This window comes from Engystomops pustulosus, chromosome 8 (assembly GCF_040894005.1).
Source record: "Engystomops pustulosus chromosome 8, aEngPut4.maternal, whole genome shotgun sequence".
Lineage (NCBI taxonomy): Eukaryota > Metazoa > Chordata > Amphibia > Anura > Leptodactylidae > Engystomops > Engystomops pustulosus.
Window position 1 is genome coordinate 74,829,013 of NC_092418.1, and position 21,867 is coordinate 74,850,879.

Below are 21,867 nucleotides of genomic sequence, written 5' to 3' on the forward strand. Positions count from 1 at the left end.
TTTTACAATATACTGATCCAGCTCTGGTTACCATGACTGGCCAATATCAGTAAAATCCTGCCACAACTGATGGCCTATAAAAAGTTTTCTTACCAGGGTACCACCCAAGGGTGCTGCAAAAAAGGGGAGCATGATAATCAAGTTCTATTTTTTTTAATACTCCAATGAAACTTGAAACCCCCTTTACTATTCCAGATAATATGGCAGTTCAAATGAATGCTACCTCTAAGATTTTAAAGTCAAATACGTATAATAGAATCACAAATGTTTATTAATAGATGGCATTTGCTCACATACCTCATTGGCATCAATGCCATTGTTGACTGACCATGTGGTCTGGAAACACTCCAGCATTCTCTGCTTCAATGGCTTGGGCATACGGTGCACTCGTATAAAGTCCTTCAGGTCCTTGGTACGTGTATGGTAAAGAGACCGCCGAGAGTACATCCTCTGAATGATGGCAGTCACGTTTCCAAATACAACTGCATGCATGAGGGCTAAACAAAAGACCAAGGAACAAATGATATCATGTCAAAATGAGTAGTCAGCACTAAGCAGCCTAAATTGCCGATTGAAATTGGGACAATGTTTTTCATGTCATTTCAGTCTTTTAGTGTATTTTTACAAACTGCTTTTGTTATTGCATTAATATATTATATGATCTAATGTATATTATGTGACCATATTTTTAAATTACCACTGGACTTTAAGCATACCTCCCAACCTCTGGGTCGAACAAAGAGGACTCAAAGAGTGTCGCACTTAGTGCGGCATAATTATTTTTCCATAACAAGAATACTGGCTATTTCACAGTATATTCTCACCTTGTACAATTCCCCATTCCCCCTCCTCTCTTATTGTGGTCCCTTTTCTACTCCCCCTCTTATTATAAACCAGTCTCTGCTCCCCCTCCCCTGTCATTGGTCCTAATTTCTCTCCTCCCCTTCCCTATTATGCCTCTAATTTGCCCCCCTCTTATTGTACCCCCCTTTTTGCTCCCTTTCCTTATTATGCTCCCTTTTTACTGTGTCCCCTTCTCTGCTTCCCTTCATTCTTATTGTGCCCCCCTTCTTTGCCTCATTTCATACTCCATTCAATGAATATTGTGGCCCCTCTCCCCTCCTGGTTATTGAACATAAAAAAACCTCTTACATTTCCATTGTTCCCCTGCAGTTCTGCTTCCTCCTCTCCTCTGGGCTCTGAGATGACTCTGAGGAGCGGGTGAGGGTAGGAGCTACCATAAGCTGGCCCTGCCCCTCCTCGTATTTTTGGACTCCCGGGAGAGGAGGAAGCAGGGCTGGGGGGGGGGGGGGGTACAATAAAAATGTAGGTAAGGTGTTTTTTTCTTTTACCAGCGAGGATGCAGCAGCAGCTGGTCCCGCCTCCTGGTCTATGCTCTGCACATCTAGTGTGTTGGGGCGGGGAGGTGAGGCATTGTGGGACATTCTCCCTGCCACCAGGGACAGTGGGACAGTGGGCCCAAAATACATGACTGTTCTGCCGAATTCGGGACGATTGAGAGCTGTGAATTCAAGAACCTCAATTATGATTCCAGTAACAAAATGTTGTAATTCTGCCTTTCCATTTTCCCATGATTACCACTTAAATTACAGTTCAATACTCTTTTCACCTATGGACAAAAGATGGAACCTGAACAGAGAACTCTCCTTTAAATTTCTTTCAAAGTGGACATTCCCTTTATGTTTGAATATTACAATCTCAGAGATTGTCCCTCTACCATTGTTTTTAATCAATATTCAATATTTCACCAGAGACACCTGAGAAGGCTAAACAGTGACTATTCTCCATTTAACATACTGATAGAGCAATTATCTAGGGCCTAACAGAGCAAAAAAGATATCCTGCAGAGTAGAATAACAGCAGAAGCTGGAGATGTTTCTCTGGTTGAAGCCTACAAACTCTTTAGAACAAAATGTAACTACTTTCACTGTTTCAAAACATTGTGAACGTCTGACATTAAAATAGCGGGAGCTCAAATTGCTGCAGGCTTTGGAGGAACAATTTCTGCATTTATGTTATATACAATAGAATTCCAAGTTCTCTAAATTGCAAATTGGAAATCGTAGTCAGGCTCTAAACTGCTATTCGCTGTGGAACGTCACAATGTAAAATATTCCATAAAATAGACACCTGCATTGTCACAAGTGGAGGAACATTAATGTTTGTGATAAAGTGTTCTGAAATCAGAACACCAAGATATAGTAACCTGTAGTTATTTCTCCGAGTTTACTGATATAAGAGCTTGTACTGGAGTACATCATTTTATTGTCAAAAGTTAAGAGTTAGAAAGTTAGATTATTTTGAAGTCCAGATCTAGTTCGAAGTCATCTAACAAAGCATAGGAAATTAAAAAAAAAAAAAAAAACTTCGCAGAACAATGCACAATGGGCAACATTTATTAAACTGGCTGCGCCGGTTTTCTGTGTGCAACGAGTGTGCAAACTTCTCGGATGTGTATTTATAAAGAGTCTGCGCTAGTTTTGTTGCACGTCTTGTTGTGTCCGCCGGACCATTTGCCACATTTCAGGGGCAATTTTATTTCAGTGACAAACGGAAATGTGGCGCACACTGGTGCACCAAGTTTAAGCGTGATTGGCGCATGCAGGGTGCGCCAGATTATTAAAGACTGTGTGCTAGCCTTTAATAAACTGGCGCACTCCGCACATTAGTGAGGCACACTGGGCCAGATTTATCTTAAAGGAAACCTACCATTTAGAATGGCAGGGGTAAGCTGTAAGTACCGAGCACCAGCTCAGGGTGAGCTGGTGCCGGTACTTACTTTCGTTAGTGTTATAAACCGCGGTATCGCGGTTTTAACACTTTTTAAACTTTAGAGCAGAAGGGGCTTCGGCGCTGCGCGCGACTGTGCGCGCGCAACATCTCCGCTATTTCATATGTAGGCGTGCGCACGCAGCGCCGAAGCCTCTTCTGCTCTAAAGTTTAAAAAGTGTTAAAACCGCGATACCGCGGTTTATAACACTAACGAAAGTAAGTACCGGCACCAGCTCACCCTGCGCTGGTGCTCGGTACTTACAGCTTACCCCTGCCATTCTAAATAGTAGGTTTCCTTTAAGTTGTTCTATTTTGCACATTTTTTTGCGCCAAAAATGTCTCTATTTTGCACCATATTTGTCTAATATCAAAATTTGCTTAGATAGATGTGATCCTTCTCTGCATTTTTTTTTAGACTTTTTCATATATTTGCGACTTTTTGTAAAAAGTCTCAATGAGAGAAAGTTCTATAAATCAGCTTCAGCCAACGACATTCTGCTGGCAACATCCACACATTTACCATTTAGGAACATTCTACAGGCTAATAGTTATTTTTTTGGGAGGATTTTATGTAAAAATAAAAAAATGTTAAAATGTTTTGTTTTAATGATAATAATGCTGTTTCAGCTTTGTATATAGAGATGTCCTATAACTGTGTGTCCTGTACCTGGTGCGGCCGCAGTCACCGGTCCTTTATCACATACATTATAAGGAGAACTTGTGCGGCTCAGCAACATGTCCTTACACTGTATATCATTGACGCATCATTGTGTGCGTATAGAGGGCGATATGAAAGCAGGGGGAGGAGTCAACCTCGGCAAAAGTTAGTATTGGCTGTTGCCATTGTATTTGGCTGTTTCCAATGAGGTCAGTGCCCTTATATGGAGACTGAAATAACTGGGGACCTCCCACCTGCGGGATGTGTCCAGGTAGGGGGAGGGGCAGGAAAGGGGTTAATGTGAACAGCCCCATATTATGATGGTTTATATTGTTAAGCATCATCATTGTTTTCTGTTTAAAAGAATCAATTTAAAAAATATATATTAAAAAAATATCAAGAACAGCTGTATGACTGATGCTTATGACAAAATGTTTATGTAAAAAATAAACATGAAGTTACAAAATAACAAAAAAATATTCCCCATTAAAGCCTATGGGAGAGTGAAAATCTGTATCAATGTGCAGTTTCCATGCAGAATTCTCAGTCAAAACGGATGGGAAAAAAAAACTGAAAAAAATTGCATGCGGAAAAGCTGCATTAAAATCGCATATAAAAAATGCACATATTGGATGCAGATTTTGTGCATGACAATCCACAACATGTGCAGAGCCAAACACACAGGCAGATTTTTACCTATAAACCAAAAAAAAAGAAGAAAATTTATTTATCAAATGTGTCTGATTGTTTTTTTTTTGGTCATCTGCACCTGCTCTGGTGAGGAGCTTTTTTGAGACATTTTAAAAAAGTCGCATGTCATAAATTAGGGAAAACATCTGGATTACTAAATTAAATGAGGCGTAAGTGGCTAAAATCCATGCGCCGCTAACTTTTGGAAAGTCTCAAAAAAGTCTCAAAAAAAGACGCAAATGCATACGTAAGCCAAAAAAGTCTCAAAAAACACACAAAAAAGTCGCAAAAAAAGATGATAAATCTGGCCCACTGTGCGTAAATACAGCTTGTATCACTATTGATAAATCTGGACCAATGTGTTTTTGAGAAGCCCCCTTCTTCCCCAGTTCTCAAGGTACTAAAACATTGGGGAAGATTAATTATGACTTTTCTTTCCATTTTCTGATGAAGAAACCACATGAATCTCCCTCTCTCCGCCAGTTTTCTGGCCTCTACGACCTGCACGCCAATTTGGGTATGTCAGGGTGAAGAACAAGCTGGGAGTTCGGCATAAACGCTCACCCCACCACATCTACAATAATCTAGTTCTGGCAGAGTGTAGCGCAAAAATCCCTGCCATTTCCAATCTGGTCTACAGTTCTAACTGGCAGAGTTTGTGCCCATATTCATACTGGTACCAGACAGGGAATTTTAAGACTGGCGTTCTAATTGCCAGTCTTAATGAATTCTCCCCCATCGTGAATAGAGTAGTCTGTGACACTAAGCTCTCATATGGACTAGTCCATGTAATAGTGGTCTATTATACTAAGCTTAGTATATCTCCTTCACTGTGTATTAGTCACCAAGGAATCTGGTGACTATACTAGGGAAATGAAGGGCATAAGAACTGCTACAGAAAGTGAAAGAAGGTGTTTTCACTATGAATTATGCATTTTTAAATTATTTTACTAAGTGTAATTGTATCACATTTAAGCCCCAGGAGAGAGAAGAAGCTCTTTATAAGATTCCCCTTTTCTCCTTCAAGAGTGTTCATACCCATCCAGCATTAAGTCCCTACACATTGACCCTGAGGTCAAAGTACATAAACACATTATCATGGAGGTAGAGCAATTTAAGCAGCAGACATTTGTGTACATGGCATAAAGGAATAAATATGGTTCTACATCCACATTGTAAAGTCAATAATTTATTAATCTCACTAGTGGAAGCAGCTAGAATACATATGTGTATATTATAAAAGCTCTGCCATCCTGCAATGAATTGTTAATAGGAGTCAATACATGTTATGATGATGGGTAGTTTCTAGACATCTTCCAGAGGCCCCAACGCTCCACCCACTGTCAATTTAAATCCGCATTTAAAATGTCAAAACAGGTTTATATATTCTAAATCTCATCTTACCTCCAATTAGCATGGTGCAAATAGAGAAGATCTTTTCAGCATCTGTATTGGCAGACACATTCCCAAATCCTACACTAGTAAGGCTGCTGAGAGCAAAATATAAAGACGTGATGTAAGAACTGCGGAGAGGAGGTCCACCGGTTAATTCAGAATGGTTTAGCCCATGACTACCATTGGAGTGGGCACTACCATTGGAGGGTGAATCAAATCTTTCTACTAATTGATATGGCAGTCCAAGACGTTTGGAAAACTCACGTAACCATCCTGGGGAAAGATTAAAAGCAGGATATGTTCAGAAATGTATTTTTTTAAAGAATTTTTATGCTTATTTTAATGATAACATTTATCATAACATAAAGATTTACCATAACCATATGTACTGCATCCACTCTGAAAGATTTGTATACCAAAATGCCTCCTTATTTCTTCATTCATTCACTCAATATTTACCGCCATCATTACATTAATACGCCCCCACCTTATAATTTCCCACGTCTCCCTATGCAACAACTTTTCTGTTGTTTACAACAGTATTTTTAGGATTTTCTATAATTACCAAATTACTTTAGTAATTAAAAAAGAAACCCTCCAAAACATACTGGTAGGTTGATTGGATTGTGAGGCCTGCGGGGACAGGGACTGATTTGGCAAGATATGTGTGTCACGGGTGCTCCCGCGATTCCCTGTCTCGGATTGCGGTCGCACCCGTGTTCCTCCAAGTGCTCCCATGGCCCCCGCTTCCCTGGACCAAGCAATGGAAGGAATTCAGACCAGCACAGGTTGCTTTTTGGTGCAAAGCCGTAGATCCTTTGGCAAGTGTCTCAATGATAAGTTCACAGGTAAGAGGCATCACTCCATGGAAAACGGTTGTATCTTTATTCTATAACAATCTTCACACAAAACATCAAAGAGTGCCCCAAAAACACTGTCAGCCAAATATTTAATTAATTAGGACATACCCCATCAGGGTGTACTATCATCTCTTCAACATACTTGCTGATATAGTACATTTTCACCATAATTCTACGTTGTACATGGTAGCAGGTCTTTCTTTCCACAATACACTATAATTACGCAGACAGTGTAAAAATACAGCAACCCGAAATACAGCGCAATATGAAATCCTCAGAAAATGACAGTATACCATAACGCAGAAATAATGTCTAGCAGGATTAAGGGGCATCGTGAGGATCATGAAAGCCTTCATACACCACTGTGCTTTGATTTCTGTTTCCGGCCAGGGATGTAGTTGCCTGATGTGACTATTCTACATATTGCAGTGTTTATGTGACATGGTAAAAGTCATGACATCAATATCTGATGTGCTGGAACATATTTTGTAGTTTTCTGGTGTAATTGCACAGAACAGACTGAATACAATATTCATCCCCGCCAGACATATAATTGTCGATAAAGCAGGTATCATTATCTATTCACTTGGTGTAAGACTGATTCATAGAAGATGTTTGACAATATTCTATAAAGAACAGCACATGGGACCTACATTACTAACTGCAGGGTCTATACACAGCATAAACACAACAAAAATAAGAAGTAGATAAAATATTAACAAATTGCTTTTTACTTCTATTATTCCCTTCTTATTAACTGCTGCCACCAGAGGAATTTACTTGATGTGTTCCCCCATCATCATTGCAGTAAAGACAACAGATTTATGAGCGTGTCATTATTAGATTAATACATATTCATTGCAGATGTGCTCGACTTAACACAACACACAGACGTTCATTTAGAATTTGTAATAACACGGCAGGAATCTGTATCCTCGATTTAATTACTAGAATTATAAGGAAAACAACAGGGAAGTCAATTTATGTCTCGGTCTCTCACATAGAGGTAACATTCTGATTTATAGATTTTTTTGATTTCCTTTAAAGGAGAAAACACTTTTCCTTTATTGAACATCTATACATAGGATTTGATGCACTTTTGGATATGTTCGGGGATATTGCACTGAATGTCAATGCTATCTATCCATCATAAGGAAAGGTCAGTATCAGCCTTTATAATAATGATTTCCTGCTCTTCCCTGTATACTACCCTTTCCAGGCAATTAGTACTAAATAGCATCAATGCCTGCTGCTAATTGGAACTAGTAACATTAGTGAGGAAAGACTAAAGCCCCTTACACACGGAGTTCAGCTCCGTTATCAGCGTTCAGACCGGAAGTTCCAGCCAGCACGTGCTGCCAAATGGATGCATGGTACTCCCTAGTGTGTAAGGGGCCCAACAGAACAAATTATAAGTGGATACATAGATATGAGATACATCTTACACATGCAATGGTAGAAATCATAACTACCAATGACCAACAACAATCATAACTATCCAGGCCTGCCTGGAGAAAGCGCCGAACGGCGCGAAACGGCCCGTCGGCATAGCGGCACTGCGTGCCTCCCTGTATTTTATCTTGAATTAATAAAGAAGACTTTTCCACCATCGGTGAGTGCCATCCCATCTTTTACTTTGCATCTATTCGGACTGTTGTATCCCTTTGGATCGAGCACCACCTCGGTGGAGTCATAGGCCTGTTTACCCCCTGTCCACCTCATCGTGCTGCCTTGTTTTGTACTAGGTGTCGGCTGTGCCCACGTATTTTCCTCACTACTGTTTTATTAATACATGATACCATCTGATATGTAATCAACGATCATCACAAGACCTTCAGCTTCACTCTTGCCTCTATTCGCAATCATCTCCAGGTCTTCTCCCGTGATTCCCCCATACTCTGGAATTCTCTACCAAAACGTGTCAGACTGTCCCTTATCTTCTATACCTTCAAACATAACGTGGAAACCCATCTGTACAGGATTACCTACTACAAGCAATAACCCCAATCCCTCACTCCTTGTCTCCATCTACACATCCATATAGATTGTGAGCCCTCATGGGAAGAACCCTCCTCCCATTTGTTCAAGAACTCTGTAGTTCTGTGTTTCATGTACTTGCATTTGTTTATGTCTTAAAAGACATCTACCATCAGTTTGGCTGATGGTAAATGTTCAGCATTAAATGCTGGTTTTCTTTATGCACTAATTTAGTGCATAAAAAGGAATATTTGCTACAAAAATGACCTTTATAAAATATTTAAATGAGCCTGAGAATCTGGGCACCTGAGAGTACAAGGCAAAGTCCCTGAAAAGCTCCCCTACAACCTGCCTAGATGAACACAGTCAGTAAACCCACAAATGGGTAATGTAGTGCCATCAGCCATATAAGACAAAATATTGCACAAACTCCAAGAATTAATAATAAATAATGTCTACTATACCAATACAAGAAATGACCCTGATCAACAGGAATAAAGGGAGGGAATGTCAAACCGTGGTAGATTTTAAAACTGCATCAAGCGAGTGGTAGGAGGCAGGGTGGGGGGAGGCAGACTCCACGCGTTTTGTCACCAATGTGACTTCCTCAGAGGTAAGTCAGCATGAGAACCTCTGGCTCATGTCCTCTCACTAAAGTGAGTCACTCTCTTCTTTGGCATGTCATACACTTGACCATCTCCATCTCTACTTTGCTCAATAGTTTCTCTACTTTGTCCCACTGAGCAGGGATGCAGGACACAGTTAAGAGGAACAGTCCCAACCAAAGCGACACAGGTTTTCCAGCCAACTAAGCATCAGGCCCAATCACAGCAGTCTAGTTACCGCAGCATGCACCAAACTGGAGTGCTGTCCTTTTAAAAAAAAATACACCGCACATGATCGTTTTTTCAATGTTGTGTGAATAAGGCCTTACAATTGGAAAGATACATGAATTGCTAGATAGATGATATATTATACACATAAAGATAAAGGCATGAAATGAGAAAGGATCCATTCCAGATCCATGACACATCTTTCTTTACCTGTATTTTAACTAATTATTTTAAAGTGTTTTATATAAGCTCATATAAGCTCAAAGTGTAGATAGTGGCACCACAGTGTCCTGCTGGAGGCAGCATTTTATAGAGCAGGAGGAGCTGAGCAGATTGTACATTGTATCCTATCTGCAGACAGCATGGTATAAAGTAGGAGGGGCTGAGCAAATGTACGTAGTGTCCTATCCGCAGATAGAATGTTATAGAGGAGGAGGAGCTGAGAAGATTGTCTGTAGTGTCCTATTTGCAGACAGCATTTTATAAGGAAGGAGGAACTGAGCAGATTGTTCATAATGGAGAACATTTACTAAGGGTCGTGCGTCAGTTTTCTTTTGGACTTTGCACATTCTTTTCCATGCAAACTGCTTTCACGTGTATTTAAGACACATTACTGGTGCACGCTGCACTATTCTTCATGTGACACAAATTTCTGCATTTAAGGGGGCGTTCCGGTGCTCAGTCGGACCGTGCACCACATTTATCATGCAAAGTCCAAAAGAATTGTGTCGCACACCCCATGTTAAAGGTGCACCAAAAGCAAGTGATGCACTCTGTCGGAGCAGTGCAGAGGGCGCCAGATTCATGCAGAACGGGCACGGAAATCCTGAATCTGGCGCAACCTGTAGACTACACAGGTAAACTGCACATAGTACAGACTGCATTGTTAGTAAATGTGCCCCAATGGCCTTCCAGCAGGTGGCATGTTATATAAGGAGCTAAGCATATTTTACATAGTGTCCGATGTAGTCAGGATTATAGGATAGGAGGATCTGAAAGGATCTACAGGCAGCTTGTTATACAGAAGGAGTGGCTTAGCAGATGGTACATTGGGGCACATTTACTAAGAATTGTTCAAATTACACTAAGTGCAGTTTGCCTGTGTAGAATGAAGGGGGCCCAAGATCCATGATTTCTGGTGCCGTTCTTCATGAATCTGGCGCTCCCTGAACTGGCCCGACAGCGTGCACCACTTTTTTTCTAGTCTATGTTTATCATGTGGCATGCAACACACTTCTGTCGTACTTGCATCTGGCGCATGGTCTGCCTGACCATCGGGATGCCCCCAATTTTATGTCGCATGATGCGTTGTGCAGCTGCGCTACAAAAGGGTTGTTTGCGACACATTTGTGGTGCAAACACTTTTTAAATACCTGAGCAAACAGTTTGCGCAAGAAAGAACCTGCAAAGTCCACCAGAAAACTGGCGCAAAGCCCTTAGAAAATGTGCCCTTAGTGTCCAATATGCAGGCAGCACGTTATAGAGCCAGAGGATCTAGAGCAGTAATGGCGAACGTTTTAGAGACCGAGTGCCCAAACTACAACCAAACCCCCTTATTAAAATGTGAAGTGCCAACATGGCAGTTTAACCAGTAACATTGTTGCTACCTGTTTTGTCACAGATTCTAATTGTTGCGGTGTCCTGAGGACACAAATACAGTTACAAGAAAGCGGAGAAATTCAGATTATCATTGTAGCTTCATTCTAGAGGCCCCTGACCAGGAGCTCCAATAATAACGCAGCCTTGTCTGCACCTCCTAGCTCCTCCTGTAGTCCCAGGCAGCTAAGGATGTGTAGCTTTAAAATAGCCCTGATCAAAGTACATCCTGGATACCCAGGGACTGCAGGAGGAGGTTTTGAGCCCTGTCTGGAAACTGTGATGGCCTGGGTGCCCATACAGAGTGCTCCGAGTGCCACCTCTGGCACCATCAGAGGAACTCCACACTCATTCCATTAATTGTATTTAGACTATAATTCAGATCATTTTCCTGATGTGTTTGGAGCTCAGGCAATCTTTTTCTGTCGTTGTACCGTCACACAGAGCTCGCCCACTGATGACACACAGGTCACGAACAACGGTTAAGCTGTTTTTGGCCCATAACAAGGCATGCCTCATGCACATTATCGTAAATTGTGGCCATGAGCTATCTAGAAAAACAGCAGCTACCAATACACATGGTTTCATAAACAGCATTTTAAATCACAGAATATTTTTATAAGCATCAAATTCTGCAGTGGTATTTTTCAAAAATATTCATTATTAATTAATACAAATGAAAATTGCATGATTTCTCAAGACACATTTTTGTTCAGATCCATTTTTCCTGCGTGTCTAGATGCCACTTTAATGCAAGAAAACATCACAGTATGAAACATAAAATTAGAAACCCTTTTTAATTGTTCTTCTGAGAGCTGCTACTTTATTGTATAGTAGTGTCCTCGTCCATATCCAGTGTAATATCTAGGTAGCAGTATATTTCAGCCCTTGTACTTTCCCTTTTTATGCAATAATATTTACAGGATTAGACAAATCCTTGTGAACAAAAATGCCCTCTCCCAACAGCTTTTTCTGCTAATGGGGTAGTTTACTTTCGAGGTTATCTAAAAACACCATTAATGCAAACACTGTACATTACCGGGCCCATTAGTGATCTCTACCGTGCCCCACTTATAATTTTAGGCAAATCCAAATACTTCAAATTTCCATCACATACATACATCTTCCTCTAGTTTGCAATATTGTTGTGCATAATTCTGAAAGGCAATTTTTATCTTAAAATGATTGAGGAAAAACTGCTAAATTATGCTTTTTACAGATAATTTAGGTATTACTTATCAACAGGAAACATAATTTTTGTTCTTTACAAATGTAACATGACCCAAAACAAAATGGGGGTCATTTACTAAGGGCCCGATTCGCGGTTTCCCGACGTGTTACCCGAATATTTCCGATTTGCTCCGATTTCCCCTGAATTGCCCCAGGATTTTGGCGCCCGCGATCGGATTGTGGTGCATCGGCGCTAGCATACATGCGACGGAAATTGGGGGGCGTGGCCGAACGAAAACCCGACGGATTCGGAAAAACCACCGCATTTAAAAAAAAATCTGTCGCAGAGCTTGCACTTACCTTCACTCAGCCGGCTCGGTGAACTCCAGTGCGTTCCGATGCTTTTCAGCGCAGCAGCGCCACCTGGTGGACGGCGGAGGAACTACCTTAATGAATCCCAGCCGTACCCGAATCCAGCGCAGAGAATGCGCCGCTGGATCGCGAATGGACCGGGTAAGTAAATCTGCCCCAATGTGTTTTATCCTAATACACTCAATGTAATTTCAAAGCTTGATGTGAACAGGTTTTCCCTCTCTAAGGCTACATGCATACAAGGTATGCCCGCTGTACTGTAGTACATCGGCGTGGGGGGGGAGAGATGGTGGGGGAGAGCGCTGCTCACTCCCGGCCCTCTCCATAGGAATACACAGCGCACGGCGCTGTATTCTGTAGAAAGATAGGACATGTTCTATCTTTCTACAGAACGGAATGGTGCCGCACGTTACACAGGTGTGTCTTTGGAGTTTTGCCTCTTTAATACAAGATGTCCAGTGATGTTGCAACTTTAAGAAAAACTCCCTAAGAAGTGGCAAACAGCTTTCCCACTCCTGACAAGAGCAGGTATGGATTTGTGACTTTTTTGCTACTTTTTACAAAGAAATCTTAACATCTGGAATCATGTGAAATTACTGCTGAAAGCTAGACAATGGTCAACTGTAAAGGGGATTGTATTAAGCGTAAAAAAAATTAGCAAAAGTGCACATATGCTACAAAAAGTCACAAATAGTTCCCTATTGGGGGTTTTGGTGCAAATTGCTTCAGTTTTTCAAGCCAAAGCCAGGATTTTAGTCGGCAAGGAGATATGCAAGCTGTTTCTACCTACTGCCCGTTCTTACCCATAGAGGAAGTCAAGCTCTATGTACACTAGCTTGGATCTCTGTCCCATGGTCCTTGTTAACTCTCCTTGCAAGTCATGGATGTTGTGTTATTTCAGCTGTGGGACACGCACTTTTGTAGTTGGTAGTTTGGCAACTCTTCATTGCACATGTGCCAAAAGTCTTGTGATGTTACTAAGCATGACAATCCCACTCTCTGGAACATGTACACTGAAGCTGGGAGTGTGAGTGGATAAGTGGATAAGACATTGAGAGGGAGATTTATCACTGACTTTGCGGTATAACAAAATGGCAAAAAAAAAAATCAAAAAGTATTTTCTTGCAATTTTTTGGAGTAGAAAATTTGCAAGCGTCTTTCCCCAGCAACTCAGAAATAATGGCTTAAATATAGAACCACTGATGAAACATTGTGCAAAGCCAGATTCATGATTTGCGATTTTTAGAAATAATCAGAAAAAAGTCGCAAGGTCACTCCACTCCTTTTCTGACGTATGTGTTGTTGTGATTATTTTACTCTACTTGCGATTATTTAAAAAAAAAAAATCACAGAGAGATTTATCAAAGGGCAAATTCCAAATGCATCACAAAGAGCCGACCTAATGATAAATCTCCCCTTTATTGGCTAACTATAAATGTGACAATTGCAAGCTTTCAAGACTACTCAGATCTCTTCATCAGGCATGGTGTCAGACAACTTCTGTCCATTTTTATACTCAAATGGACATAGTCATGCTATGATTGATGCGTCAAGTAATGAGAAACAACATTCAATATAGAAAGTAGAAGAGTACACACAACTTCGCTGTAAGTATTGTAGCACTTTAATAATGTGATGGTTTTATGGGAACATCTTAAAGGAAACCTGTCACCAGGGACCTCATTTTCACTACAGACAGGTAATATCATCCTTTCTGCTTCCTCTAAGTGTTACATTACAATATAATTGTGTGTTATAACTTGAACCCCGACAGAATCCTCTGTGTAGTCCCAGGGGTTGGGCTTTGGTTTGAATGCATTAAAATAAATTGATTTGTCTGTGCTGCAGACTGCTCAGCTATTGGCCCCCACCTTTGTGCTCCTGTACAGCTCCTGTACAGCTCCTCTCTTCCCCACTAATGTCAGCTCAACAGGCTGTGACCTCTGTGAAGGAGCAGAAGGGAGGAGTTGTACAGGAGCACAAAGGTGGGGGCCAAGAGCTGAGCAGTCAGCATCACAGACATGTCACATGTTGTTTCTTAAAATGCATCCAAACCAGAACCCAACCCCTTGGACTACACAGAGGATTCTGTCCGGGTGCAAGGTAGGTTATAACACACAATTATATTGTAATAAAAATGCTTAGAGAAGGCAGAGTGGCAGATTTGCAATGCAGCTGTAATTTCTTTATTAACCTGTCTATAGTAAAAATGAGGTCCCTCTTCACAGCTTCCCTTTAAACACAGGCCATTTTCACATGGCGGTATGCTGATCAATAATTTGTATCAGAAATAGATCCTGAACATGGAAGATATAAATCTATTTTTTGTTTTTTTGTTCTCTGTTGGATCAATTCCTGATTCGGATCCAAATCATTTAGCATTAGAGTAAGTTTGGGACATTTTAGGAGTAGACGCATGTCCGTCTAACTTTTTGCATGTTATGTAACACATTCTAATGTAACAAAATGCATTACTTATGATTTCCACTCATATGCTGTCTTTATAGTAAAGCCTGTGGTATCATTCTTTCCAACATGGTGATATTGGTTACCATATTTTATCCATAAACACAATTCCTACTTTGGACCTCCATCCCACTAACCCTCACTTTGTTAGGTTCACCCCCTAGCATGCCCTAAATTTGACAAATGTTGGTCAACAGCCCCTTTGCATACAACATATACCCACTGCAAAAACATAAAATATATAGACACATGTATCCACTACATGTACATATAATATATACTTACTAAACATATTCCATGAAGCATGTGCCCATTACACACGCATATTATGTATCAGGACTAGTATGCCAGCTTTCTGTCATACAAGCCCTGAAATAACTGCAATTCCTTGTGAACTGCCAGGCATTATAATTATTTTCAACTTACAAAATCTCCTTACCAGGTGGGCTCTGTGTGGGTCCAGCCAGCATGGGGCATTCCTGTCCCGAGTTTGCACACTCGCTATAGCCTGTGACCGTTGAAGGCTGAAGGGTCACTGGCAATGACACCAGGTAGGCATGGGTGGCCAAGGACTGGAATTTATGATGCGCCAGTGTATAATAAATTCCACACAACTATTGCACATAATTAACATACAGGGCCGGCATAAGCACTGGGCATACCTGGGCAAGTCCTGGGGGCCCAGAGCTGCTGGGGGGGGGGCACATAAGGCTCTACATAAGGAATCCATAGGGTGTGAGAGGGGCTTATATAAAATAACCATAAGGGTGCTGTTTGGGATGATAAACTAGGAAATATTTTAGGGAACAGGAAACTGTTTCAGTTTCAGAATTTTTAATGCTGCCATGTGAGTTCACTGTTCACTTGCTTTTCTTTTTTATTCTTTCTTCTGTACATGATAATGTGGCCGGCCACCTTGGCTTAGCTGAAAACAACATTTAGAGCTGTGCTTTACAGCAGAGTGAACAACAAACCCAATACTTTGGATGTGTTCTCATAAATAGCCCTTTTCTGATGACACATTCCTTTTCAATGTGCACACTGCTCTTTTTTCACAAATGGTGACATTTACCTCTAAAATCCTTTTAAAATCCTTTTAAAATCTGACTCAACACAATTCCCTGCTGAAAAGTTACTATATACACATAAAATTTCAATGATTTATCTCATTATGTGTTCAAAATATTATAGGGTTAAGAGTCTGGGGCTCTTCCCTATTTCCATCATTGGAAGAATGTGCAGAAAGATAGACTTCTCTCTGCAAAGGTGAACCTCATGGGGCCTGTAGGCTGAATATCACTATCTAATTAAGTGCAACACTTCTCTACATGTTGTTGGAGGGAAGCCCAGGAAGGTTGTAAAAAGTGTGTATCATTGCAAATCAAGTGTATTATAACCCAAGGGAGCGTGCAATGAATGATATAATATTCTAGCAGGTGTTAAAGCCATGATACTAATTTCAGAAATCTTGGCATTTTATAGTTAGGAATCATTAGGAAATTAAGTCAATTGTTTTATAAAATTACAATTGTAAAAAAAACAGAATAAGTTGGAAGAATTAACATAATATACACTACAACATGTCAGGCAATCATGCACATTATGACTATAACAAGCATTGGGCAGCTACCATAGACTTGGCAGCAGAGAGCTCTTCTGTTATGCATAAAGATCCTTGGAGATGAGCAATAGATGGGGAGCTCTGATATATATGTACATATATACATATAATAAATACATTAAAGTGTAAAACTTCTAACCACCAGATCCTACAAAATTTCAATAGGTTTTATTGAACTGGATGCTTTATAGTATACAATCAGACACAGAACCACAAGTATATCTCGTGAAGGGCATAGTGTAATATATAAACAGGCTAGGCTAGGCTAGGGTGATGGTCCCGGATGGATCCCAAAAACATCCAAAGAGTTAAAGAAATATTTTGTATGATTTGACTGGAGTTCTACAAATTCTCAGTCTTTCATCTCTATTCCAGACTTAATCCAGGTTCATATAAAAGTTCATCCCACACGTCAGATGAAATACTTCAGATTAGAATAAGTCACTATTCACACACGGAACTGCTATATTTTTCTCCTAGTCTTCTAGATTCTCCTAGTGGCTGATTCTGCAATGCAGAGAAAATGTAGACCAAACATAGTGTAGACAGGGTCGGACGGTGACTTGGCATCCTCGTGGAATTATATGCGCATTTTTATTTGGTTTTATGTGAGTAGATTCAACATTAAAATATTTAATTCTCTGGAACTGTCTACACTATTGGTCTATATTTTCTATGCATAGCGGAATCAGCCACTAGGAGAATCTAGAAGACTAGGAGAAAAATATAGCAGTTCCATGTGTGAATAGTGACTTATTCTCATCTGAAGTATTTCTGGTCGGATTGATCTGTGAAGTCACTAAAGGACCTGACGTGTGGGATGGCTACGGTCAAATCATACAGAATCTAGAAGTACCTTTAGCTTCAGCCATGAAAACCTGAGCCAGTTGTAACACTCAATTCTCTTTGATCCCCTGAGGATGGTGACAAACAATCACTAAAAACATGTCCGGATTTCCATGGAATCGTTGAAGGGGAGCTTTCAGTTGAATATGTAAGGACCAATGTTGGGACTGCCCTTGTAAGGGCAGAAGTTATTGTGGGTGCTGGAGGATAAAAGGGAGCACCTTTCTGTCCCCGAGTGTGAAAATAAGAACAGGATACCAGTACAGAGCTAACCTCCTAGCACCACACTCCTCCTTGGTGACAACAAGCACCTCACAGTTAGGTATATCATTATCTTTCCTCTGGACATTGTGATGGTGTTGTGAGTTCATTTTAATTTTTGCCGAATTTATTTACTGATATGTTTTCATCGTAATACTATATTAAAGGTTGAGATATTGAGATTTCAAATGTAACACTTTATTGTGACTGCCTAAAGCTCTAGGTCGGTTACTACAATTTACTGATTGCTTTTTTATCTCTACAAGTTATAATAGAAATTTACATATAAACATCATTAAGATTAGGAACATGCAACTGGCCTTTAAATCCAATAATACACGAAACTGCACCAGTGCCAGTTTCACCGTTGCTGCCATCATGACCAGGCACCATCCAGCCAGCAACAAAATGGGAATTCTAATATCTTCCTTCCGCTGGCTACCCATGTGCCCTCCCCGAGAACCTTCAAAGATAACAGGCACATCTTTTTTCAGCTGTTTGAAGCTGATTTTGGCGTAATTGCAAACACTGTGCAGCTGTGTGAGCAGCAGTGATAGCTGTTCTGCTATTAGGGAGCCGGATTATCTTAGCCATTAAAATATATCTCCAGTCTTTTTTTTTGGCCCTTTCTAATTTGTGACTTTGTTCTACTTTCAAGTCACTGCAGAATTGGGCCATAAAACTCACACAGTTATTGACTTCACACTGGGCAGAGGGAACCTGAAAGATATTTTATCCAGACGTCATGCATCAGTGCCATAGATGAGTTTATGTGATAAAGAAACGGCATAAATATATAATAACTACAATATAAGATACTCTGTGAGTTATCATCAAAGGGAAATAATTGGTGGCTCTTAGAACTACAGTGATTTGCTGGTCTCTCTGTGAATGCCCCAATGCAATATGGCTTTGAGAAAAGTTACTTTTACTTCCTATTTTTCACTAAATACTGTTGCTTCTTGCTCTTTTAGATGTTTAAGCAGATTAACTTAACCCTTTCACGACCCGTGATGTAGTAGCACGTCACTGGTCGGCTGCGGGTGCATGGAGAGGGCTCACGGGCTGAGCCCTATCCATAGCAGGTAAGTCTTTGCTGCATATCGCACATCGCTGCCGGCAAAGCTGCTGACTGCTTGTTGAATATCGTCACTCCCCGTGACCTCATCGGGGAGAGGCGATCTGTTGCCATGACAGCCCCGGGTCTTCCACGGACCTGAGGCTGTCTGGATATAACTCATTCATTACTATGTGCTAATTGCACATTGTAATGAATGAGTATGAAAATCCCCATATACTGCCATACCGTAGTATGGCAGTATATGATAGGATCAATCAGACAATCTAGGGTTAAAGTATCCTAGGGGGTCTGAACAATAGTAAAAGTAAAAATAAGAAAAGTAAAAAAAAAAAAAAAAAATTTCAAATAACCCCCCTTTCAGTAGAACCGATATAAATACAAATAAACAGTAAAAATCACTAACACATCACAAATCAGGTATTGCTGCGTCTGAAAATGCCCGATCTATCAAAATATAATAATGGTTTTTAACTGTGTTTAACCATGTAGCGGAAAATAGTGTCCGAATATATAAATGGCACTTTTTTGCCATCTTGAAAAATATTAAAAATTCTATAAAAATTGATCACAAGGTCGTACAGCCCTAAAAATGGTAGCATTGAAAACACAAAAGTCAGAACACCCACACCTCCTACATCAAAATATGAAAAAGTTATTAGCACAAGATGGCAAAATCAGAAAAAAAAATTTTGTACAGGAGGTTTTAATTTTTGTAAATGTATGAAAACATGATCAATAGTAAATCTCATATTTCCAGATGCATGCACAGTAGTTTTTGTTCCCCATAAAGAAAGATTTGGGCAACTTTGTGCAATGCCATTTGACTTAAAGAGAACAAAGAAAGAAAAGTTTTCCTATTTTATTATTCTATGATGAGATGAAAATGTACGGTGCTGTTTTGACTTTTTGTCTAAGAACTAGTAGGGCCATTATCATGAATAATCACTTCTGAATCATAGGATCTTGTCATATTTCCTTTTGTAGACAGACTTCTTACTTTAAATATACATTATCTCAAAAAGTATGGCGGTAAAATGATGTATCTTTACATGCCAACTGTATTCCAGGCACATACAATAATATTCCTAGAGCACTTCCTTAGCACATGCTTACTAGTTTCACTCACCAATCTCATTAGCTTCAATTTCTTTCTGCCCAATAAAGTACCAAACACAGGCCATCCAATGGGCAAGCAATGCAAACATAGACATAAGCAGTGTCAATACAACTGCACTGTACTGGGAGTAACGATCCAACTTTTGGAGCAAACGAAGAAGTCTGAGCAGACGCACTGTCTTCAGGAGATGAACTCCAAAATACTGAAAGACAAGAAAAGAGCAACCTAGTTAAAGAATTGTTCATCTATGAATATGTTAACACATAAGGAAAACATATAAATACAATTAGCACATGTCAGTCATTTTATTTTAACAGCTTCACAGAGTTCGGAAAGTTGTATCCACTTGTAGCACTTAAGGGCTAAATATTCTACCACTGTGGGCGAAGTCGGGTCTAACTGCTCGGACCACCCATTGCTCATGAGAATGGAAGAATAGGCAATTAATGAGATCCTCTTTATTAATCCACATAGAATGTATAAGAAATATGAATAGTAGAAAGTACTATTCAAGGTCCCATGATAAACAGTAGAAATTACCTGGGTGTCTTATTCATGTTCCCATTTATAAGACACACTAGTCTAAACACACTGGTCGTTTCTACTGGTTATCATAGCTGTATGTTTTTATGTGGATTTACAAATGTGCCTGTGGGACTTTAAGGCTATATACCATGCACCGGCCAGACATAAAAGGTCATGCGAACTCTACGGCTTGGGTGGGCTGAATAATTATGTTTACGTGGATATATATTTAAGTACATATGGCAGTACAATGGCCACTAGGGCTCATTAAATACCTTTTTAAAGTTTCCCAGAAAAAGAATGAAGCGACATTGACCAGCATCTGCTAATAGTTGGCAAGAGACCATCCAAACCAATGGTTCAGCCTATTTGTTTGTGCCACATTCACTCATTGTCAGCTCTAGTTAAGTATTTTATGGATATGGTAGCGCAACTGTTGTCGGTCATTGGATTGTCTATCATTGTACTGTATAACATTGGACCTTTGGTCAACACTGTATTGTTTGTCACTGGATTTCAGGTTTATATTGTATTCAGGATTATATTGTATGTACTGTATATACTATAATATTAAATTATATAAGATAATTATAAAGCATTAATATGTCAACTTACCACATTAACACTAAATGCATAGAGCAGGTCGAAGGGAAGGGCAGCAATGAGGTCCACAAAGAACCATGTGGTTGCATAGTGCACACAAATAGAGCGAGGGTCATACACAACTTGACCAGACTTGCTGACGTATGTTGTTCGGAAATTTAAAAGAATATCTGTTAATTAACAAAGAAAGAGTTAGTGTCAGAAGTAAGAATGTTATTGTATAATGTTCTAATGATTTAATTTCACAACTTTTCATGTTTCCCATGATCAAACCTTGACCCCATTGTTTTCTGGATGCTTTCACTTACAATTATGTAGCATTATCCAAAGCAAAGTTGTACCCACCATTCAAAGTTATTTTTCTGAATACTTCATGTAGGGCTTGGCTATTGTGATCTTAATGGAGAAAGTGGAATCAGTCACTGCAAGACACCTCTCACAGCAACCTATTCAACATGTCCAATCTTTCTTCTAAGAATAGTGGTTGGAAGTCTGGACATTTTTACACATAAGACTGTAAATAACCTGCTGTTTTTTCTGAAATCAATGACGTTTTACTCTTTCCCATAATTACAGGCAGTCCCCGGGTTACATACAAGATAGGGTCTGGAGGTTTGTTCTTAAGTTGAATTTGTATGTAAGTCGAAACTGTATATTTTATAATGGAAGTTCTAGACAATTTTTTTTCTTTTGCCCCAGTGACAATTGGAGTTTCAAAATTTTTGGTGTAATTGGACCAAGAATTATCAATAAAGCTTCATTACAGGCATCTTACAGCTGATCATTGCAGTCTGGGACTATAGTAAAGCATCCAGAGAGCTTCACCAGAGGTCACAGTGGGCAGAGGGGTCCGTCTGTAACTATGGGTTGTCTGTAAGTCGGGTGTCCTTAAGTAGGGGACCGCCTGTAAAGGGAACCTGTCATCAGTAACTGGCCTAACAAACTATTACCAGTATGTTGTCTAGCAGCTTTACATCTTACAGATCCTGTTTCTTTCATAGCC

General features: G+C 40.0%; 1 protein-coding gene across 3 annotated transcripts in view; it reads right to left on the reverse strand.

The window, feature by feature from the left end:
- LOC140075413 (voltage-gated delayed rectifier potassium channel KCNH8-like) overlaps positions 1-21,867 on the reverse strand; it is a 326,146-nt gene that overhangs the window by 38,741 nt on the left and 265,538 nt on the right. For all 3 annotated transcript variants that reach the window (XM_072121262.1, XM_072121261.1, XM_072121263.1), the window contains exons 6-9: positions 20,877-21,034; positions 19,746-19,938; positions 5,546-5,809; positions 298-497 (exon numbers count right to left, since the gene is read on the reverse strand). In XM_072121262.1, the coding sequence (XP_071977363.1) occupies positions 298-497; positions 5,546-5,809; positions 19,746-19,938; positions 20,877-21,034 (815 nt within the window). The remainder of the gene's footprint in view (positions 1-297; positions 498-5,545; positions 5,810-19,745; positions 19,939-20,876; positions 21,035-21,867) is intronic.